The sequence below is a fragment of the Chaetodon trifascialis genome, chromosome 10 (genome assembly GCF_039877785.1).
Source record: "Chaetodon trifascialis isolate fChaTrf1 chromosome 10, fChaTrf1.hap1, whole genome shotgun sequence".
Taxonomy (NCBI): domain Eukaryota; kingdom Metazoa; phylum Chordata; class Actinopteri; order Chaetodontiformes; family Chaetodontidae; genus Chaetodon; species Chaetodon trifascialis.
The window spans coordinates 11,741,793-11,762,291 of NC_092065.1; the positions used below are offsets into that span (position 1 = coordinate 11,741,793).

Sequence of the window (20,499 nt, forward strand, 5' to 3'; positions counted from 1 at the left end):
AGAGACAACTCACACTGCCCCGGGCGATTCCACAGGAGTGCGCCTGTTGCCAAGCAAAATTAGACAGCAACTGGGACATATTATTCTCCTAAATTGGCAATGTACAGCCCTATTAAGGACCATAAATCTCATGTTTGATTAACTGAAAATACCTCAACTCACAGAGCCAATGCATTAGTATTCCACAGCTCAGAAATCGGAGCGGGATCTGCCACGTCGTTTGGAGGCAAAGCAGATGCTCTACAGGGGTAAAAGCTGTCATTGTGCTGTGTGAACACAGGGAGCATTATTGGGATTAATAATGCTGTTAGCATATTTTTTCCAAAACATACACCAAACAACTTTTATGGGAGAAATTTCAAATGCACAAAGGCAAGGCATCTACAGTCTCTGGCTTTGTAACTCTGGGTGAGTCTCAATGACTGATGACTAATTTCACTGTAACTCTGCACTGTTTTTCTAAGGCAGCGCAGAAGAATCTAAATCATCTGGTACTATGTGAGCGCGGATCTCTTGACGAGAGAAACTCAATACAAGCTGCAAGCAAATAAATGAAGATGCAGGAGCAAGGCAATGTTTCTCAATCAGTGTAAGGAGTCTGTCACCACAATGGAGATAAATATAGGGTGAAAAAACTGGGACTCTGTACGACACATCTATAAGACCGGAGAGAGGAAGCCTTGTCTGTCTCCGTTTCTCTTTTCCTGGACGTACGCTTGTACTACTGCCTCCCTCTGGCCACTTTATTTCCAATCTAAATCTCACACACTACATACCTATAGTACACATTAATACAAGGGGTTGGCAGAAAAACGGAAGAGGAATATAATGAAATCAAATACAATAGCCATGTGCTAAAAGTGCTTGAAATAGTGATGCTTACGAAATCAGTTTTTGGTTTTGCCGCATTGGATTTTATTATAATATTAGAAGGTGTTTCTGTTATTTGGAGTCAAATTACCTTTTATGTTTTGTTTAACCCTTTACAAAGCAAACCGTAAAAAATATGTGACTTATGTACATGTGCAAGCCTTTGTCTTGTTGCGTATCACAGTCTCAACAGTCAGCCACACAATCAGTTTATTGTACATCTGCAGCTGCAAGAGAGAGAAAGAGCATGAGCCCAAGGTAATCAGGAGATCTGCTCTGTTAGAGGAAGAGCATCCTGGCTACACGACCTGTGTGTGCATGTGTGTTAGTGTGTGTTAGCTAGCTCTCTGCTATCCGAGCTGTGAGACAGAGCCCCAGACTGCTGATGGTAGATTAGAGGTGAGACGTCTAATCTCAGTGTAATCAGCTGCTGCATCTGATCCTCAGCTCCACACCATCTCTCTCAACAGGTCCAAACAGAAACTCATCTCACAGCAACACAGCCTTGCCGAGGCTGGCAGCAGAAGGTGACGGTGTGCATCTGGTGTCCACCATCCAAGTAGGAAAAAACAAACAACCTACAATGCGAAATTTAAACCCCCGATCTTTTGCTCTCGTCTCTTTTTGAAATAGGCAGATTTGGGGATGTGCCAGCTGCTGCTAAAAGTCCACATAACAGAGAATATGTAAAACTGTCAGGGAAATGTACAGGAAAACCACAGCTACCTTCTTGCTTAGAATTATAGCCTTGTGGTAAAAACAAGTGCTGGCGTGGGGCCGCCCCATAGGGGGAAATGATGAAAAAGGGGAGACCGAGAGAGAAGAGAGGGCTCTGCCTCGGACAGCAAATCTACAACAATTCATTATAACAGCCAGAATGAGGAGAGGACATCGCAGCGTTGGCAGAATGATATAAGTATCTGTTTTCATTTAGTAGAGTTCACCTTCTGATGGCTCAATGATTAGTCTAGTCGGGTGGATGGGAGAGGGAAGTGGAGGAAAGAAAGATGGGAGAGGAGAGGAGAGGAGAGGAGAGGAGAGGAGAGGAGAGGAGAGGAGAGGAGAGGAGACAAGAGGAGAGGAGAGGAGTCTGCCAGTGAACAGCTGCCCCTGTAATTTATATTGATGAGGGGACAGGCATGGCAGGGAGCTTCCAGCAGTTTGATCACTCAGGCAGAGTGGGGAGTTAGTCAGAGACATGGCCCATCCCTGTGGTCTGGGTTGGACTGGGAAGACCTCCTAAACACACACACACTTGCACACACATACACATACAAGCAAAGACTGCCAAGCTCACATTACGAGCGGCAGCGCAGACTGGTGTAGTGGGGAAGCCAATGTTTTCACTCCGAGAACAGAAATAGATCTACAGCCTGACTATAACCATGTAGGGCAGAGCAATCTCCCTCATTATCACTCCACCAGCCATATAATCACCAGGCTTCTCTGAAAAAGACCTTCCCTCCACATTCTCAATGACCATTAACTGGCCCTTGAACGTCTTCTTGTGCACACAGCTCTGACAAGGTTCTACAGCTGCTTCCTGTCTGTGAGGCACAGCAATCAACTACTTGTTAAGGGGCTTTACTTTGATTTCCTCACATGGACAAGATTTGAATATTTCTCACTGAAATGAGACAGCGTAGTCCAGTCTCTGCCCAGGGCTTTGAACCCAAGACTCTTAAATCATGCTCTTTGATTTGAGCCCCCTTCCGGTGTAGAGGTGCTTAGCGCCGCACTAATTAAGATAGTGGGGCGGTGGATGGTGGGTCAAAGCGTTTCTGTTCTACCTTGAAGATATCCTGACACAAACACGAACATGCACACTCACACGTATCCAAAAAAAAAAAAAAAACCCATAGCCCCTCCAGACAAGCAAATAGCTTAACACACAATCATGCTGCTGTTTTGACGGGGCTGTTTGAGTAAGGTAGAGCTGTCTAGCATAGAAGATCATATCCTCTGCCCTGCTGTCTGATGTAAGAAAGAGCCGGGGTGTTTTACAGGGCGAGATGCAGCCTCTCACAATCTGAAGCACTCCGACCGCTCTTACAGAAAAGCCCTCTGGCCGTCCCTCTCCACAAGTTTCATCAGAGTGATCAGAGTGAAAGGATAGCCTTCAGGGCTAGTTTCTTCCATTCACACAGTGGGGTATGAGCACACACGCGTAGATGTACACACACACACACACACACACACACACACACACACACACACACACACACACACACACACACACACACACACACACACACTGCAGTACACAACACAAAAGTGTTTTTACATGCCTTTTCGATTGCACTTCACACGTGTCAAAATACAGTACAAATCTCTTGGAAATCATTGATTTCTACAGGTTTGACTGTTCATCAATTCTTCATGAGCAGACTGAAATTGAAAAGGCAGTGGTGGTTAGAAAAGCCTGTGTACTATTGTTGTAGTGCACAAAGAAGTCTTGCATCTCACATGTGAGACATGTGTCACATACTGTGTCTGTATCTTTCAATTTCAGTGATATGATCTGCACTGGAAGAATACAAACTCTTGGTAGTTAATGCAGCCTCAGAGGCTACAAACCACCACACAACACCACATCCGTGTTGTTCAGCTGCACGACATTGCAGAAAACAAAGAAGTGCTTCAGCACACTGTCTGCTACAGCTGTGTGCATGATTATCAAACAGTCATAAGACTGCATAGCATTTTAATTTCCTCTCTGTGGTTATCATCACATTCTCTCCAGGATGGAGAAATACGAAATAGTGAAAGTGCATGGCACAGATATAATTGAAGGGATTGATTTATTACAATGCAGCAACAGTATGTATATAGGCACCGATGAAAGAACAGTCAACATAGATAGAAACAAGATAATCTTATCTCCATTGTACATGAGGCACGGAGAATTTGGGCACTGTAAAATTTCTCTTAGCATTAAATAACATTTTTAAAATTGTGGAAAAAAATCTTTGTACTCACAGGTATGTGTCTTCTTTGTTACTGAGATACCTGCAAAGAGAAAACAAACAAACCATGAAAACAGTTTAGATACAAAACAAGAGCAACATAGCGAGCGCAAATTATAATTTATATGGAGCTCTGTTTATACGGTAGTTAACTGATAGTGATCATGGCAATGAAGAGGCAGACCCTGTGGTCCAACAGACTGTCACTGTCCAAGGTCACTGACGTGGCAGGCCCAGGGCAATTATGCGTGTAGGCTGGTGTCTGACCTACGGCCATGCTACATCAACATCCACGACAAGGTGGCTGAAACTCTGTGCTCTGCGGGCAATGAATGAAAAATTATACTAAAACAAACAACATTTGGAATGCTAATGTGTTGAGCAGCCACACTGATTGGGCCTGAGCACATGACTAAGCCTGTGGCCCAGAGCAGGATGAGGGCACTTTGACCTCAGTGTTAGTTAATTAATCCTTTATTTGAACAGGTAGTCTCATTGAGATCTTTTTCAAGAGTCTGTGTATAAAAGGTGTATATGAAAGCATCCAGCAAAATCATGATTTTACCAAAAATTTGCTAACACAACACCAATCAAGTCAGAATATATAGAAAAAAGAAAAAACAATGGCATGTTACATTAATGGACGGACAAATCTTCAACAATTTAAATGGAATTTTTGTTCATTATTTCAGTTGCACATTTAAAATTTCAGTTTAGACTGAAAATGTGGAACATTTGACTAAAATTAAAAACTGCTGTCCTGTGTGACCTGATCAGAGAGAAACAGCTGGTTTTCAAGCAACACCTTGCAGATAACTATGCAATACATTTAATATTTTTGAAAACAGGAAAATTCTTAATCAAAAGAATCAATAATGTAATGTTGCAATTGTTGGATTAAGGCATGAGCTGAGCCATATAAAATTGTACAATCTGAATGCGCATTACAATGTGGAGTGGCATAGATCATTATTCTTACATGATGAAAATGTAAGAGGACCGAAAACAGAACCCTGTGACACACCTTTTCTAATTTCAAGAGCTGTTGTTTGTACCATTAAAAACATAATTATTTATTAGCCATTTCCAGTCTTAAAACCAGTTAATTGAAAAATAATCTAGCTGTAACAGTGCTATGACATGGTCGACATGACATGGCTATAACATAATCTCTTTCCAGAAAGGGCTGTGTTGGATTCCAATATTCTAGGCAAGCAGGTATTTTGGATGGTAACTATTTGAATCACTAAGACACCCTGAGCAGCCCTCCGTACATGTGGATCTAAAACTAAGGTCAAACATACTCGCAGGCGGTGCTGCAACTAAATGAGCACTGAGGCGTAGATGAGGAAGGATCTAAATTATTCTCATCTTTAGAATTACAATTCAAACTGATCAGTTTATTGTAAACCTCTGAGAGAGGTTAGAGCAGCAGAAAAGATTTGCTAAACTATAGATGAGATACAAGTAGGGATGTGCATGGTTGGAAACTGCTCATCAAACAAGCGCTCAGACTGACCAGCGTGAGTCAGATCTGGCTGAGGTGGAGCTCGGCTGCCACTGCTCATGCTGCCCTTCCTCGCCCCTTTGGGTGTCAACTCATCGAATGAGCCACTTCACTTCTTGCTGTGACTCCGGCTGCTCCTCCTGTCTGCAACATTGCTCTAATGCCCCGGGAGCCTGACGCGGACGAGCGCACAGCCAGCCGTGGTCCCCAGCGGCCCACTGGATGCTCATGCTTTGCAGGGCGATAGCACACTAATAGATCCCACTTGTCATGCGGAAGCAATGGCTAATTTTTCTACAGCTTGCATTTGAAACTCGGGGGACGGCGAGCTGACATGATTCAATAACTCTCTGTGAAAAAGGCGTCTGGCCGGAGATAACAATGTTTCAGACACGTTTGAGGGGAAACGAGTCAAAGAGCAACGAGGGGGAAAACAAATAAGCCCTTCAGCCTCCTATAGACATACACACAGAAACACATAACTGATATCAACTCCACTGAGCAGAAAGAGGGAAAACAGTCACCTAGGGGCCAGCAGTCTGTGATGGAGCTCTAGCATTGTTCCAGTGCTCAGGGCCAAATGCTTCCATTCTGTCCAACTGTGACATTACCAAGTCAAAATAAACAGTAATCCAGTCTTAATTCTACACCCCAATCAAATGACATGGAAGCCAGTGGGGGTCAAGGTGCTGCAAGACAAGGAAGCTGTAAGAGCCTATATTAAGGAGTTAAAAGGTTCTTTGTTCTAATGGGCAAGAGAAACCATGTAAGGAACATTGCTGGTGCACTTAGTGGAAACTGTATTAGAAGGAAACAGCAAATAAGCAACTTTTTCCTGGCTTTTTGTCAAATCTTTGACTTGAACAGACACATTAAACAGACATTCTCAGACTATTTAAAGGGAGTCTGGTGACATACAGAAGGTGCAAAAAGAGACAGAGAATTCAAAATTACAACCTGTTGCCTGTGTTTGTCCTCCTCTGAGGTGTTAACAAGAGTGACTTTGCCTGAGCACAGATCTTAAAGTTGTAAACAACCATTTGCTTTGCAAAATGTTTATGACAAAGGAAGTGAAAGAAAGAGAAGTCTGTGTGATGGTGTGTGTACAGTATATGTGTGTTTTTGCCCTACGTAGGTTAGCCACACAGACCACACTATTAATGTTCACAAGCTGTTCAGAAGTCACTGGCTCCTTCACTGACAAAGTCAAAAAGATCAGTTCCTCTGGCACTGCAAAGGCTCATGTTTCCAGATTTTTCAAAGCTGCAGTAATGAATGAGTGTTTTTCTATAATCACTAAACAAACAATATATAAAGATTAAGGACAATATAAATGTGACTTATTATAGAGTTATACTGATAAGTAAACTTCTATTGCCTCACTCTGGAACATGCTAAATCCAAATGCGTCACAAACCAAAGTGTATTAAAGGATATTTACTGTAAAGGTACTCTGGGGAATTTCCAGTGTAAACAACTAGTTTTGTTTACTGGACTTTGGAATTTTCCTGAGGGCTTAAACAACATGTTGACTGCATTTACTACCTCATGAAAATGTGCTAATTCTTTTTGTAACCTGCATTATCTAAACCACCCAGCAGTCGCGTTCTTCCTCTCTTTTTTTCATCCACAGTGCTACCTGTTATGGCACATTACTCACATCAACTGTCAACATGTAAGACCCATCCTTTGTTGTCAGCAGAAATGTGTACCACATTAACCTAATGCTTGTGGCGTGCGAGTGTGTCCTCATGTGCATGCTACGGGGAACAGCTCAACAAATAATTTCTCTACAGTGCCTCTAGTGGTCAGAAACTCCAAAGTGTCCCATTAGATTAAGTCAATGAAACCAGATGCACAGAAAGAGATAAGTTACACCACATATGTACATCACAAACTCCAGAAAGAAGCGGCCAGCTCTTGGATTTGTGTATCCTTGTATATGTGAAATAAGGAGCCCCACCAATTGCTGTCCATCTCCCACCCACCAACTCCCAAACACCTAATAATTTTCTTTATTAATATTTTCTCATCTACGGAGAGAAAACCAATTCTGTCTTTTAGAGCTAAGGTTCATTTGGCCTGTTGCTATGCAGGTTAGAGGAAGTAGGAGGGGGAGGTTAGTGAGCCCACTTCCTCCTCTATGTGTCATTCAGAGCCCTGTGATTGGAGGTGGCAAGGACAAGGGGCCACAAAGCCAATGACTGAGTCAGGCGGTGAGAAAGAAGGAGTTAGCTCTGGGCACTGACATTGGCAATGCCTGCCAGCTCATGTCTTCTCCACTGGATAGTAGGTTCAGAGGTCAGTGTGGAGGTGAAGCTCTCCTTGGCTGACAAACAGGCTGCTAGAAAACAGGCTAACAAGTTGAGGATCGCCTTTTAGAAATGTCCATGTGCTTTGTGGGCGTTATTTACGCAAGTAATCTTAGAAATCAAAGTTAAAAGGCAAGCCAGTTGTCTGTATGAACTTGCAGCTGAATTCTAATTTCAGCATTACCATTTGTCACAATGGAAGGAGGGACAGTTGTCACTGTGTGGCCTTTGATCAGTCATATTATCCCTTGCAACGGTAAACAATTCAGCACATGTTCTCATGAGACTTTGCCTATGCTATAGAGGAAGAGAGACAGTGTGCAGGCGACTGGAGGTTAACCTCCACCACATCTATCTGCAGGGGGGCACACATCCTGTAAACATGCCACTTAGACAGGAGGAGAGTGAGTCTGGGGTTTGGCAGCCACAGTGCTGCAGCCGGCTGTGGAGCACCGTGCCATCGCAGGCGACTCAAAGTGACAGCGCTGTAATGAAGTCTGAGGTGCATGGCAGGCTGTACGTCATAATTTCAGGTTCCTTAAAGCCTGACAGGGAATGATTATCATGGATGGTTATTGTCACCCTGCCTCCCTGGGAGACGAGGCGTGCTCTGGGGTTGTTGCACCGTGACATTCAAAGTTACAGTCTCCTTCATATAATGGAGCTGTCCTCTCAGCGCGCTAATGGGAGCGATCCATTTAACCTGTGCCAGAAACACACAGACGAGGAAGTTCCTAATGCGAGGCCTCTCCCGTGGGGACGTCACACTCCCCCCCTGGCTGCTCCCTTCCTGCTGCTTGATTCATTGACTGGCGCTCCTCACTTATCCTCATTCACTGTTCAGTCTGGGGAGACAGGGAGGCTCGCTTCCTGCCGCCCGCTCCACATGCCACTGCTGCACGCCCGCCGCACACAAGGACACAGCCGGTGCAACAGACCCAGCTGCAGGAAGAGCCAGTGAGGGCCCACAGTGAGGGGCGGGCTAGATACCTGCTGGAATTACGGGTCAATACCATAGGCCTTGGGAATGCTAGCAGTACACACTCTCTCCTGTTAATAAGGCCTCTCAGATAGATAAAAACACATCAGACAATAATGAGAGGGTTTGGTTATTGTCCTGTCTTAATGATGGCAGTTGTATGTGACTGTTAATTTTAGGCTACTCCTGAGGTTGCTGGTTAATGATGGTGCCTAAGCCATGGTCATCTTAAGAATGATAGATGTGGTCACATTCAGTAGTCCATCTTTTGTCTGCTGCCGCCTGCCCGACTGACAAATTGCTGCTACATTCCTCAGAGAAAATAATTAGAAACAATTAATGTGTTTCTCTTCTTAGCCATCACAAAGCTCCAAAAGCAGTCTCAATTGTTTAGGAAACATGTTTTACAGTGATTTATGATGCTGTATATTTAAGAAATTCAACACAGTACAAATTCAAGCTTGAAGGAAACTAGAATATTCAGTAGGTGACTTGTTTAGATAGTGTGCTTAGGCAATTCATACCATCTCTTTAAGTAATGCAGTGAGTCAGACGGTGTAAAGCACAGTCAAAGTATAAAGATATGATACAAGGTTACTCTTGCATTAATGCTCATCTCATCAAAAGTCATAAAATAAGATGGATGAGCTGATTCAAGGATCTCTGTGCTGTTCTAACTTTGGCAGTCTTTGTGAAGGCCAAGTTTCATACACAAAGTCATTTAAACAATCCTCCCTTTTGCAGTGACACACTTAGCCTTATTAGCTATTATACTGCTATAAACTATACGTGCAAAAATTTAATGATTAAAAAAGCACAATGATTCTAATCAGCTGCCCCCTAATATACTAAAACACTTAATCCATGGAGAGGCCAACTCTCTGGGGAGGCTCAAGAGAAAAATGACTTCTCTGTCTCCAGGCGCTGTTATTTCTGGTCATTTCTAATTGGTTTTAACTAAAAGCAACCACTCCGAGACTCCACAGGTTACTCCAATGCATCGCTATGGAATTGTCTGCAAATAGAAGATATACATCCAAATTAGTTTTAGAGGACACCACAATTGTCTTTCAGAAGACGAAAGGAGGAAGGGCAGAAAAAAATAAAAGCATACATGCCTTACTGAGAAAGACAAGAAGTTGGAGGATCCCAGTAGAGCAGCGATGTTATCAGGGTGACCCTGAGATCATAGAAGCCCTGGCTGACTTGAGGTACCATGTCACACGCACCTCGCCCCCTACAAATGTCTCCCAGGCTTCATGTACAACGTCTCCCCCTGTGCAGTTCTGCATTGCTGGGCCTGTGAGTCTCCAGGTGAGTCCTCAGTGCTGTTTGGTGGCTCGTGAATTATACATTGCAGCAGAGGAATTGACGTGGCCCAGGAGGGCCGAGAAACAGCAGGCATGGCTGGGAGGCAGATTGAAGACTCTGACGGAATTTTAATTGTACCGCAGGGAACGCTACGATAAGAGCTATTGTTATTGGTAAGACGGTGCCGCACAGGTTCACCTAGCTGAGCGCATAAAAAAAATGGCTCGATCCAAAAACGACTCTGTTGTACAACGTCTAAGACTCTAACATAGCACCAACAGGCAGCACGGTTCATATCACTGTCGTACTAATATTTATCCTTGCTCTCTCTCTGTGCTCAGTATTTATCTGCAACATGCACAGAGGACCAGTGAAGGTTACCTATGGCAAAGAAAGAGAAATTCAGGAAACATCTACAAACTAAACAAGGAACTGCTCATCCAGAAACCACTGAGGCATTGCATTCAGTTGCTTTGTTGTACAATTCAGTACAGCATTGCAGGTGAAAAGCCAAAATGTTTCTGCTGCTCTGATGTTGTTCACTCTGATCCTGACTCTCGCTGTACTATACAGTAATTCTCCTCTGAGTGTAAGCTGGTCCCAGGGGGCCTGACGGATGCAGGAAGGCCCTGGGCGCTGGTCAAAGTGAGGCCAGGGGCACAGGCAGGCCTCTGTGTACTCTCTGCGCTGGCGGTTCCCAGCCCAGCGGTAATCTCCCAGTGATCCAGCCTCAACCACACATGAAACCCAATAGCCTCTCTGCCCGCACCATAAATAAAGACAAACCACATTCAGCAGACCACCCTGGCTCACTTTACTGTTACTGAGCTACACCGAACAGCAGTCTCAATAGGCCACCACTGGGTGTGTTTACACACTTATATATAAAGGCCTTAACTACAGAGATTGTAAATGGATACGCTGTCAGAGGACTGTTTATTTCAAGTGGTGTAATTACATAAAAACATCATCTACGCCTTTCTATATTTTTTTGTATTTACAGATTGTACACAGACAAATACATCACAATTCCCATTATTATAATGTAGAGGTTAGAAGTTGCTCTGCCTCTCCAGTAGACAACAGTAATGATCCCCAGGGACAACACGTGAATTTCTATTCACATTACAATATATTACCTGAGTCCTACACAGATTAAAATCTTAAGAGGGAATACAATTACCTACAGCTCCTGAGGCAAACACTCCAGTTATGCACTTTTTTTTACAATAATGGGTTGTAAGAGTATTACAGTTGGCCAATAGAGATGTGCCCCCTTGGGCTAGCCTATTCAGAAGAGCTTAAATATTCACAATACGCAGCACACTGCAGTTAAATAAGAATCTCAGATCTACAGTTTGCTTGAAATTGCTTGTTTTCATTTGTTTTGTTTTTCCTGTGTCTTCTGTTTCTGTGCATGGCTGCAAAGGATGATTCACGGGCCATCTACTTCAGGAAACCACAGTGGTAGGCTGTTTTTGCAAAAGGTATGTGTCACTTTAACAGATGAAGTGTTGCTCAAGATTTGTTTATTCAACTCCCCTGTCTAAGCTTGGTGTGCATTTCATACATATCAAGAACAGCAGTTATAAGAGATGGGATTAGAATAGGTGAGTTGATATGTGCTCTGACAGCTGGTGACAATCTTTTACCAGAGCTGTCCAGGTCTGTCAATAGACTGAACACACAAGCCTGCTTGTATAATCACCTGGAGGGGGGAACTAGAGCTCTGATGACAAACTAATGTCAGCTAATATCATCTTTATAAAGGCTGACTCAGAAATATATTGGAACCCTTTCATTACCATCACTCATTCAGTCTCAATTCTCATCCAGTAAAGTACAGTACAGCAGGCACTTGTCTAATGAACAAGGGTCTATGGGGAAGGATCACTCTGTGTGAGTGTGTTGGAAGTCAAGGTCCCACAACAGTGGACTCGTGGCTCTGCTGATAAGGACTTGGCTCTAATTGCTCAAAAGGGAGGGAACTGCAGCCCCATTAGGTCTGGTCTTAGCACTTGCCAATAAGCCAAACTGCCCCTCTGAAGCCTCCCATGTAATGAAAACTTCCTCTGAGATGAATTACATGTCTGTCAATCCACTAATTAATATCATGGACTTGTCTTTTTTGCTCCTAGCAGGCGGCTAGGAGCAAAAAATAATGGCTTAATTAGGAAATTAAAGAATGAAAAATATGTATAATGTTATATATATATATATATATATAAAGAACACTTATTGAGAATAGACACCAGAAGAAAAGCAACAAAAAATCTAACCCAAAATTTTTTGTTTGTTTGTTTGTTTTTGTTAAAAGTTAAAAATATTAGCTGTCATTTCTGTGCAACTGTGTGAGTTCACAGGCTGGGAATTAATTATTACAGCTGAGCCATGTTGGTTTTTAAAAATCTGACTTTTCAAAACATCACTGCTAGGAGTTCAGAAGGCCATCAGTGCCTGCTGTGGCTACAGCCTAAGAACTCTGGTGACGCCAGCGGTGACAGAGACTGTCAAGATGAGGAAGGAGGCTTTTTGGGCTTGGTTGGCCCAGGGGTCCCCTGAAGCAGCAGGTGGATATCAGGAAGCCTGGGCTGTGGCTTCAGTGGTCCCCAAACCAAAAACATGGGTGTGGGACTCAGGAAAGCAGGGCTTGGCTCAGGCTGTGTTCAGTGGAGGAGAACCTGGACTGAGGATATTGATGAGCAGTGGATGAGCACTCAGAGGAGCTCCTAAACATGTTTTCTATGTAGGAGGCACAGTTTGAAGACTCAGGGGAATCCACACCCAGATCACTGGCAGAGGTTTCTGAGGTAGTCAAGAATCTCCCTAGTGGCAAAGCACCACGTATGGGTGAGATTTGTCCCAAGATGTTGAAGGCTCTGGATACTGTTGGGCTGTCTCGGCTGACACTTACTCAGTGTCATGTGGAGGTCAGGAACAGTGGCTTTTTAAAAACAAGGGCGGTAAGGTGTGCTCCAACTATAGGGGTATCACACTGCTCAGCCTCCCCAGGAAAGATTATTCCAGGGTGCTGGAAAGGAGGTTTCTACCAATCATTGAACCTCAGACCATGGAGGATCACTTTTTTTTCCTGATTGTGGAACAGTGGACTAGCTCTTTACCCTTGCAGGGCTGCTGGGAGGGGAGTTTGTTCATCCAGCCTACTAGTGTTTTGTGGACTTGGACAAGGCCTATGACCATGTCCCCCAGGGAGCCCTGTGTGGGGTATAGTGGGAGTATGGGCTATCGGGGATGTTGCTACGAGCCACGTGGTCCACATATAACGAAAGTGAGAGCTGTGTCCATATTCTTGGCACAAAGTCAAATAGATCGCCAGTGGGTGTTGGCATCCACCAGGGATGCCCCTTGTCACAGATTCTGTTTATGATATTCATCAAGGATATGATCTCAAGGTGCAGCCACAGGGAGAAGGATGTCTGGTTTGGGGATCTCAGAATTGTGTTTATGCAGATGATGTGATTCTGCTGGCTTCATTATAGTGTGACCTTCAGCACACAGTGGGGAGGTTTGTAGCCAAGTGTGATGTGGTTGGGGTGAGAATCAGCACCTCAATATCTGAGGCCTTGGTTCTCTGGAGAATGGTGGACTGCTCCCACTGGGTTTGGGAGTGTGGAAGAGTTCAAGTATCTCGGGGTCTTTTTCACTAGTGAGGGCAAAAGTGAGGGCAAAATGGAGCATGAGATGGACAAGCAGATTGGTATGTTGTCAGCAGTAATGTTGGTGTTGGCTCTTAGACAGAGAGCTGAGCTGGAAGGCAAAGCTTTAGATTCAACAGTTGATCTACGTCCCAACCCTAGCCTATGGGCATGAACTTTGGGTAGTGAGTGAAAGAATGAGACTGTGAATACATGTTGCTGAGATGAGTTTCCTCCACATGGTGACTAGGCTCACCCTTAGAGATAGGGTGTGGAGGTCAGAAATCTGGTTGTATCTCTCAGAGTAGAACCACTGCCCCTTTGGAGCTCCACTGGAGATATTATCATATCTTGCCTGAAAACGCATTGGGATCCCCAAGGAGGAGCTGGAAAACATTGCTGGGGAGATGGCTGTCTGGACTACCTTGCTGAGCCTGCTGTCACTGCGACTTGGCGCCAGATAAGTGGAAGAAAATGAATGGATGAATGCCTTTTTTACTTCTCCACAGTAGTGAACTCAGTCAGAGTCAGAGAGACAGGGATTGAGGTATTTCTGAGGACTGGAGGACATAAAGGAAGGAAAAGCTGAGGCAAACTAGCAAGCGCGCTGCTACTGTGATTCACTGCAGTCGTGGTCGGCACTTAGTGCAGCATCTATTTTTCATGTATTTCATAATTAAAACCTGCGAGTTCTGTAAGCCCTCCATGCTCCATGCAGATCAAAGGTAGTCCTATTAGCAGGGAGTTCATCAGTGGAGCCACTCTTCCATTTCCAGGCAACAGAGCCATGCTTAAAGCACAAATACCCTGTAATTACACACATGTGTGATAACGGGACAGCCACGGAGCTGGACTATGATTAATAGAACACAGATCACAGTTTCCTCCTCCTTTTTCAAAGCTAACACAACAGAGGACTTTACACATGAGGATAACCCATGCGTAGCAGATAAAGAGGTTGATGAAAGACTGAATATATATTTCACACATCGACTCTTGTGGTGCAGGTGGAGTGTGCTTCAGTTTGTTGCCTTCTCCCTCCCTGCTGCATTCTCTATGTAAATGTAATCGGAGGATAACACGGGATAAAGCTCTGCGGAGCGGAGACATGATGACTCCCTTCTGCGTGGATAGAGGGCTACAAACCTACCTCACATGGTGTAATCAACAGAGTGAATTGTGTTGTGTTATTTATTTGTCCCATTAACTCTTAGGTAACTTGATGCCACAGGGCATGCCGTCTGAATGCGCAGACTGTGAGAGATTCTTTCCACCAATACAGTAAGTAGACAGCTGATAAACACAACAAATCTTTTCTTCATTTTGAAAACATATATACCCTATATTTATATAAGTGGCTCCCAACCTTTTTGGCTTGCAACCCCTCTTCACAGGATTTATTATTTTCTATCTAGCTATTTCACATGATAAAAGTAAACACTAGAGTCATATGTAGTGGAATGTCACAATGATGCTTAAATACAGTACAGTTCAGTACAAGATAGGAATTTAAAATTCATTTTAAATTAGTTTCTATAAAAATCTGAGTACTGTATCTTGCTGCTACAAAGCTTCCTGCTCTCCATAGGATTATGCTTATACTATTGCACATACTGTAACAATGTCAGAGGAAGAACTTCTGGAGAAGTCATATGAAAGAGGAACTGTAATTAGTCCAACAGGCATTTGCACACTCATACGAACAGCAGTTGAGTTTTTATGCTATCTTACTGAAAACATAAGAACCATAGACAGTAAAAAAGAAATTGATGTCGCCTCTGGGTCTGAAAACTGAAGCCAATGTAGAACAGCCAGAACACTGCATTCTTCTTAATGGCCAGCAGGGGGCAAAAAGAAGTTCATTATTTTCTCATTATTTTCTCTCATTATTTTCTCATAGACTTCTGTACAAAAATAAGAGAAAGTAACCTTACCTTACTAATAACCTTACTTTATTATCTCAGTAAACACAGCAAAACAACACTGAGTTTATGGTCTCAATTGCTAGTTTCAAGTCTTCTTCAATTCAGCAAGATGTTCATTTATGGTCCCATTTACAGTAAAATAGACAATAAAGCAGGGTATATTTTAGGGGACGGCTCCTGATTCACAAGTCACTATCACAGCGACCTGTCAGTAAAACAGAGGCATAGCAATGTGTATTCATGGCACTGTGTACATTTAAATTGGGTGGGTGGTGGGTGGTGCTGTGTGTATTCAGCTTATATTAAAACTTTGACCCTTTCACGGGGGTTTTCAGTTCATGAAAGTTAATTGTAACATTTTGGTCATTTTGTCTTGTTCAGCATTTGGCTGTACTAAAAGACACTCAAAGAAATTGGCATTTCATCTTTTAAATACACTTTGTGATGTTTAGCTAACCAAAATTAGCATTCCAATTTGTATCCCAGTTAACCTGAATTACAGATTTACCTAGCACTAGTGTTAGTGGTAAGTCCACAAATCAATGGGTGATATCACAGTGGTTACGTCCACTTCTTTTGTACAGTCTATGACAACAACTCCGGAGCCAACCCTAACCCTATGGCGGGGGAAACCACTGAACCTCACAAGGTCAGTTACAGTTCGCAATGCAACTGCCCTAAAAACCAGACAAGGTAACGGGAAGGGCTGTTGCTTTATCGAGTAGGAAGATGACACTCCTAATATATACTCCTAATGTTACACGATAAAAAGGGGGCATTTGTCCAGAAGGCACAGCACGATAACACATCCTACAGCCAAGCCAGGTTACAGAGAGGACAGGCAGAGGGCAGGGATTTAGCACTTTACACACCGGAACCAGCATTGGCCATCACAACGCTGGTCTATAACAGAGGCAGATCTAACCTTCCCGGTGGTGTTCTGGAAGGCTTTGTAGAATATCGCCCATTCCGATAAATGCTTTAGGGTTTTTTTTCATCTACATTACACTATGTTTTGTGCAACTGTGAACACTGTGGTGTAGATGGCCAGACACATGATAATAAGAGCATAGAGAATACACAAATGACCCTGTAACAGGACTCCATAACATATGCACAGACAGCCCACTGACGCTTAATGCAATCAGAAAGTCAAGAGGGCTCCAGGGTTGAGGCTGGGAGCACGTCTATACTGCAGCCACAGCCATACATTCTCAGCAATATGAAAGCTTGCAGCCGTGGCCAGCAGTAATAATTAATAGCATAGTCTATAAGCATTCCATTAGGTGCAAGCAGCTGTCATAAACATCTTAATTAATTTACAAAGCAAGCAACTAGGGAATTATAGCGACGTAAAAATCTGCTTCCCTCTGCCGCTCCATAGCACTGGAACAGATCGGGCTTTTAAATTTTTAAACATGCCTTTCATGTTCTCTGGAGCACTAAAAAGCCTTTGAACAGTCAGCTTGTTAGGAGATGCACCTAGCAGCCCAATACCTACGGGTCGTCTTGCTATTCTTTTCATACAGTGACAAGAGGTTTTGGGCTTCTCTTTGCTGCTCCGGCTTGACTCAAGGAATTTCTCCTCTCTCGGCCCTCCCTCATTTTTTCTTTCTTTCTTTTTCCTTTTTTTTTTTTCTTGGTCAGAGTGACATAACTGCACTGTGTTTTTTTCTGTCAAACACTCCCTCTGAGCTCTCTCAGTCCATTTTTCTCAGTTTGCCTCTGTTTCAATGATTTTTTTTTTTTTTTTTTTTCTGGACAAAGCACAAACAGCTTTTAACCATTTTCCTTAAATCACAGTTACAGGTTGTAATCTGAAATACTGTATGACAATTTAAGAGCAGGAGCATAAACAAGGCTTTCAGAACCAAAACAAAAACCTCCCACTGTGCGCCTTATGTAAGACGGACATCCTCCTGAGGATACTGGATGGTGCAGCTGAGGGTCAGTGGTGAAAGAACGAGGATGCCACTCTTGCACTGCACTGTAATCTGGACAGCATAGTGCCAAAGCAAGGGTCAGAGTGTTGTGGTAAAAACTCTCTTCCTTACCTGCTCTCACTCAGAGAGGGCAAGATTAGACTGGCCACTCCATTATAGGAGAAAGGCTTAAGGGCATTTCCACTTTCAGAGCTAGGATATCAGCAGCTTCTGACACTAAGCAGGGCTGACCCATCATTTTGGAGGGAGTTGAGTGGAGGGTATCAGCTGTCTGCCCAGCAATACAGTTGAGTCTGGGCAAACATTTTTTTTTTTTTAACCACTACAGTTTAAGAAAGAAATACACAGCAAGCAAACACAATAGTACAGGGCCAACACCTCCTCTTGTCATTAATATATATATATATATATATATATATATATATATATATATATATATAATCTGCAATTATGAATCAATTTAACTATGCATAACATCTACAGTATGCCATTTACCAAGCGGACATTGAATTTTAATGTGCCTATTACTCTCTGATGATAGCCAGGCATCACACATCCCTTTTTTCTCACTCCCAGTCTAACCTGTCTCTTCCTCCCCATCTCTCTCCATTTCAGCCCATGCCATATTTGCTTAACCCAGCCAGTGTGACAGCACTCAATGCTAAAGCACTCCCAAGGCAGATGATCAAAGTCAGCAGTCAATTCACATTACAATGCATTGATTTGATGTTTCCTAACCTCCCAGGCCTTTCTCTAATGCTGCCAAGGACCTTCAGGATATTTCACAGCGCACCTCCTTTCCCAGCTTTTTTCTGTCTCTCTCTCTCTCTCTCTCTCTCTCTCTCTCTCTCTCTCTCTCTCTCTCTCTCTCTCTCTTCCTTTCTGTATGTGTGTGTTAATGTGTGTGTACAGTATCTGCAACTAAAAATATGGCTGACAGAGATGTTTCTCTGGTCATGTTTGCATATGAATTGAGTCCATATTCTGTCTAGTTCAAAAAGGGATGGTTTAAAATAACAGACCTGACTCAAAGCCCAGCAGTAATTCATGTGAGTCGGACCAATTCAAAACCAGCCCCCTTTTACAATGTAATTATTGGACCTCATTCACCTGCTGTTTCAAATATTGTTTTAGAGTAAATCACTCCCTTGTTCTCATATACCACACTTCGTTTGCTTCTCATCACTTATTCATTTGCAATTCTTTATTGAGTTGGCTTCTATGCTTTAGTGACTGCCATTTCCCTCTGAGGGGATGTTCAGAGCACTTCCATGTTTTATTCAATTATGGAAACCTAATATGGTGGAAAGGTGTGCATGGTGCTCACTCATAACCATGCATTATTTCACACATATTTATTCTGCCTCTGTGTTGTTGGGTGGATGTGGCAGAGACTTGGAGAAGCAGCCTAAACAGATGCATGCTCTTTTGTTTCTGGCCTTGACCTGCAGACAGAGAGTTACCATGTCCATATGCAATGACCAAATCTATTGCATCTGTCTTGATTTTGGAGGGTTACTTTGTTTTTTTTTTCCCACTCAGAGGTTGTCAAAATGCGTAAGCATCAAGGCCACGGCATAGTGACACACTGACCTACAAGCACAAAGGAGAACTTTGTCTGCCTTGATAAACACACACTAACAGATAGAAAGAGCCAAAGAGAGGAGAAGGAGGGAGAGAGTGTGGAAGAGGGAAGGGAGGAGAGAGAAATAAGAACTATTGATTTATGTAAGAGAGGCATTCCTTAAACAGCATTAGTCATCATGGTTGTGTGCAGCAAGCTGGCTCTTTAATTATTCCTCAGAAGCCAGACAAACTCACGGCGTGAAGAGCGCCTATTGATTTCTGCCTGGCAGATGGGACACACTTACTTATAGCAATTCACAGACCGTGTGGATGATCAGAAAGACAGAGATGGCACTTACCTCCTATTCAATCTACAGAGCAACAACAGAGCAACTTTTAAGACTGGTCATTAGGCACATGTCAAGAGAACATCAGCTCAGACCGCAGAGGTAAGGGAACCTGTTGTTTCATGGCAACTATATCCCACAGGTGAGCGGCACCTGTTGTGCATATCACAGTCAGATGTCGCCAAGAGGAGATGAGCTGCTGAGTGGGTTAAATGAGAGGATGATGATGGGATAGGCAGGTTATTTACATATGGCTTGTGATTTGTTGTGTGTTTTTATTGATTATCTGTTGATTTGCATTAATTGATTAATTGTTTAGTCTAAAAATGTGAATGATGAAGAAAAATGCCCAAGATGACATCCTTAAAATTCTTATTTTGTCTGCTGTAAAAGCTGTAATTCTTCATGTTTTAGCAGCCGGGGATGGTAAATATTTGCCATTTTTGCTTGAAAATTCTAAACTGTTCATCAGAATTGTTGATTATCATCACTACTGTATAGTCTGAGTTTCTGTTTGGACAGGCTCCTGTATGTATTATGTGTGTGCATGGATGAGAGAGAGAAAGATAAATAAAAACTGAGTATGTGTTGTCTGCTCAACACAGTTACATACAGTAAGTACTTTGCCCAGAAGATCAGCTTTCAAGAACAAGAAGGATATTTAAAGGAAGTAATAAAAAATAACTGTAAGAACGGATATCTAACAGTATGATGCAGGCTGCTTGATACACCAAATCTGCAGTAGGATATTAAAATGCTCCAATTAAATATCAAATAATCCATTACAAATACAAAATACACATAGAAGGCTTCAGTATAAAAGTCCATCTGTCTTGCTCGTATGCCTTTTTTGGAGCCGACTGTTCATCTTCTGTGAGGTCTGCGTTTTAAAGTGCCACTCTATTGTTATTTTATGAGAAGGGCCGAACACAGAGCCAGAGCCTCGTCTGAGCTGTGGAGGGAGAAATTCCCCTGCATGGCTGCACAATACACAGACAGCACATTTAGAGATGTCAGCCCCTAACTAGAGAACAGTCAGTGAGGTGAACCCACTAACCCCATGTCTTCACCATGTCTAGCCAGGCTGCTCTGGAAACCCCAGTTAAAAATGCATTTG

The 20,499-nt window shown here is 43.1% G+C and overlaps 1 protein-coding gene across 1 annotated transcript in view; it reads right to left on the minus strand.

The window, feature by feature from the left end:
- Positions 1–20,499, minus strand: part of roraa (RAR-related orphan receptor A, paralog a) — a 178,402-nt gene that overhangs the window by 54,039 nt on the left and 103,864 nt on the right. Inside the window, exon 2 of the mRNA XM_070972701.1 lies at positions 3,850–3,879. Coding sequence (XP_070828802.1) covers positions 3,850–3,879 — 30 coding nt within the window. The remainder of the gene's footprint in view (positions 1–3,849; positions 3,880–20,499) is intronic.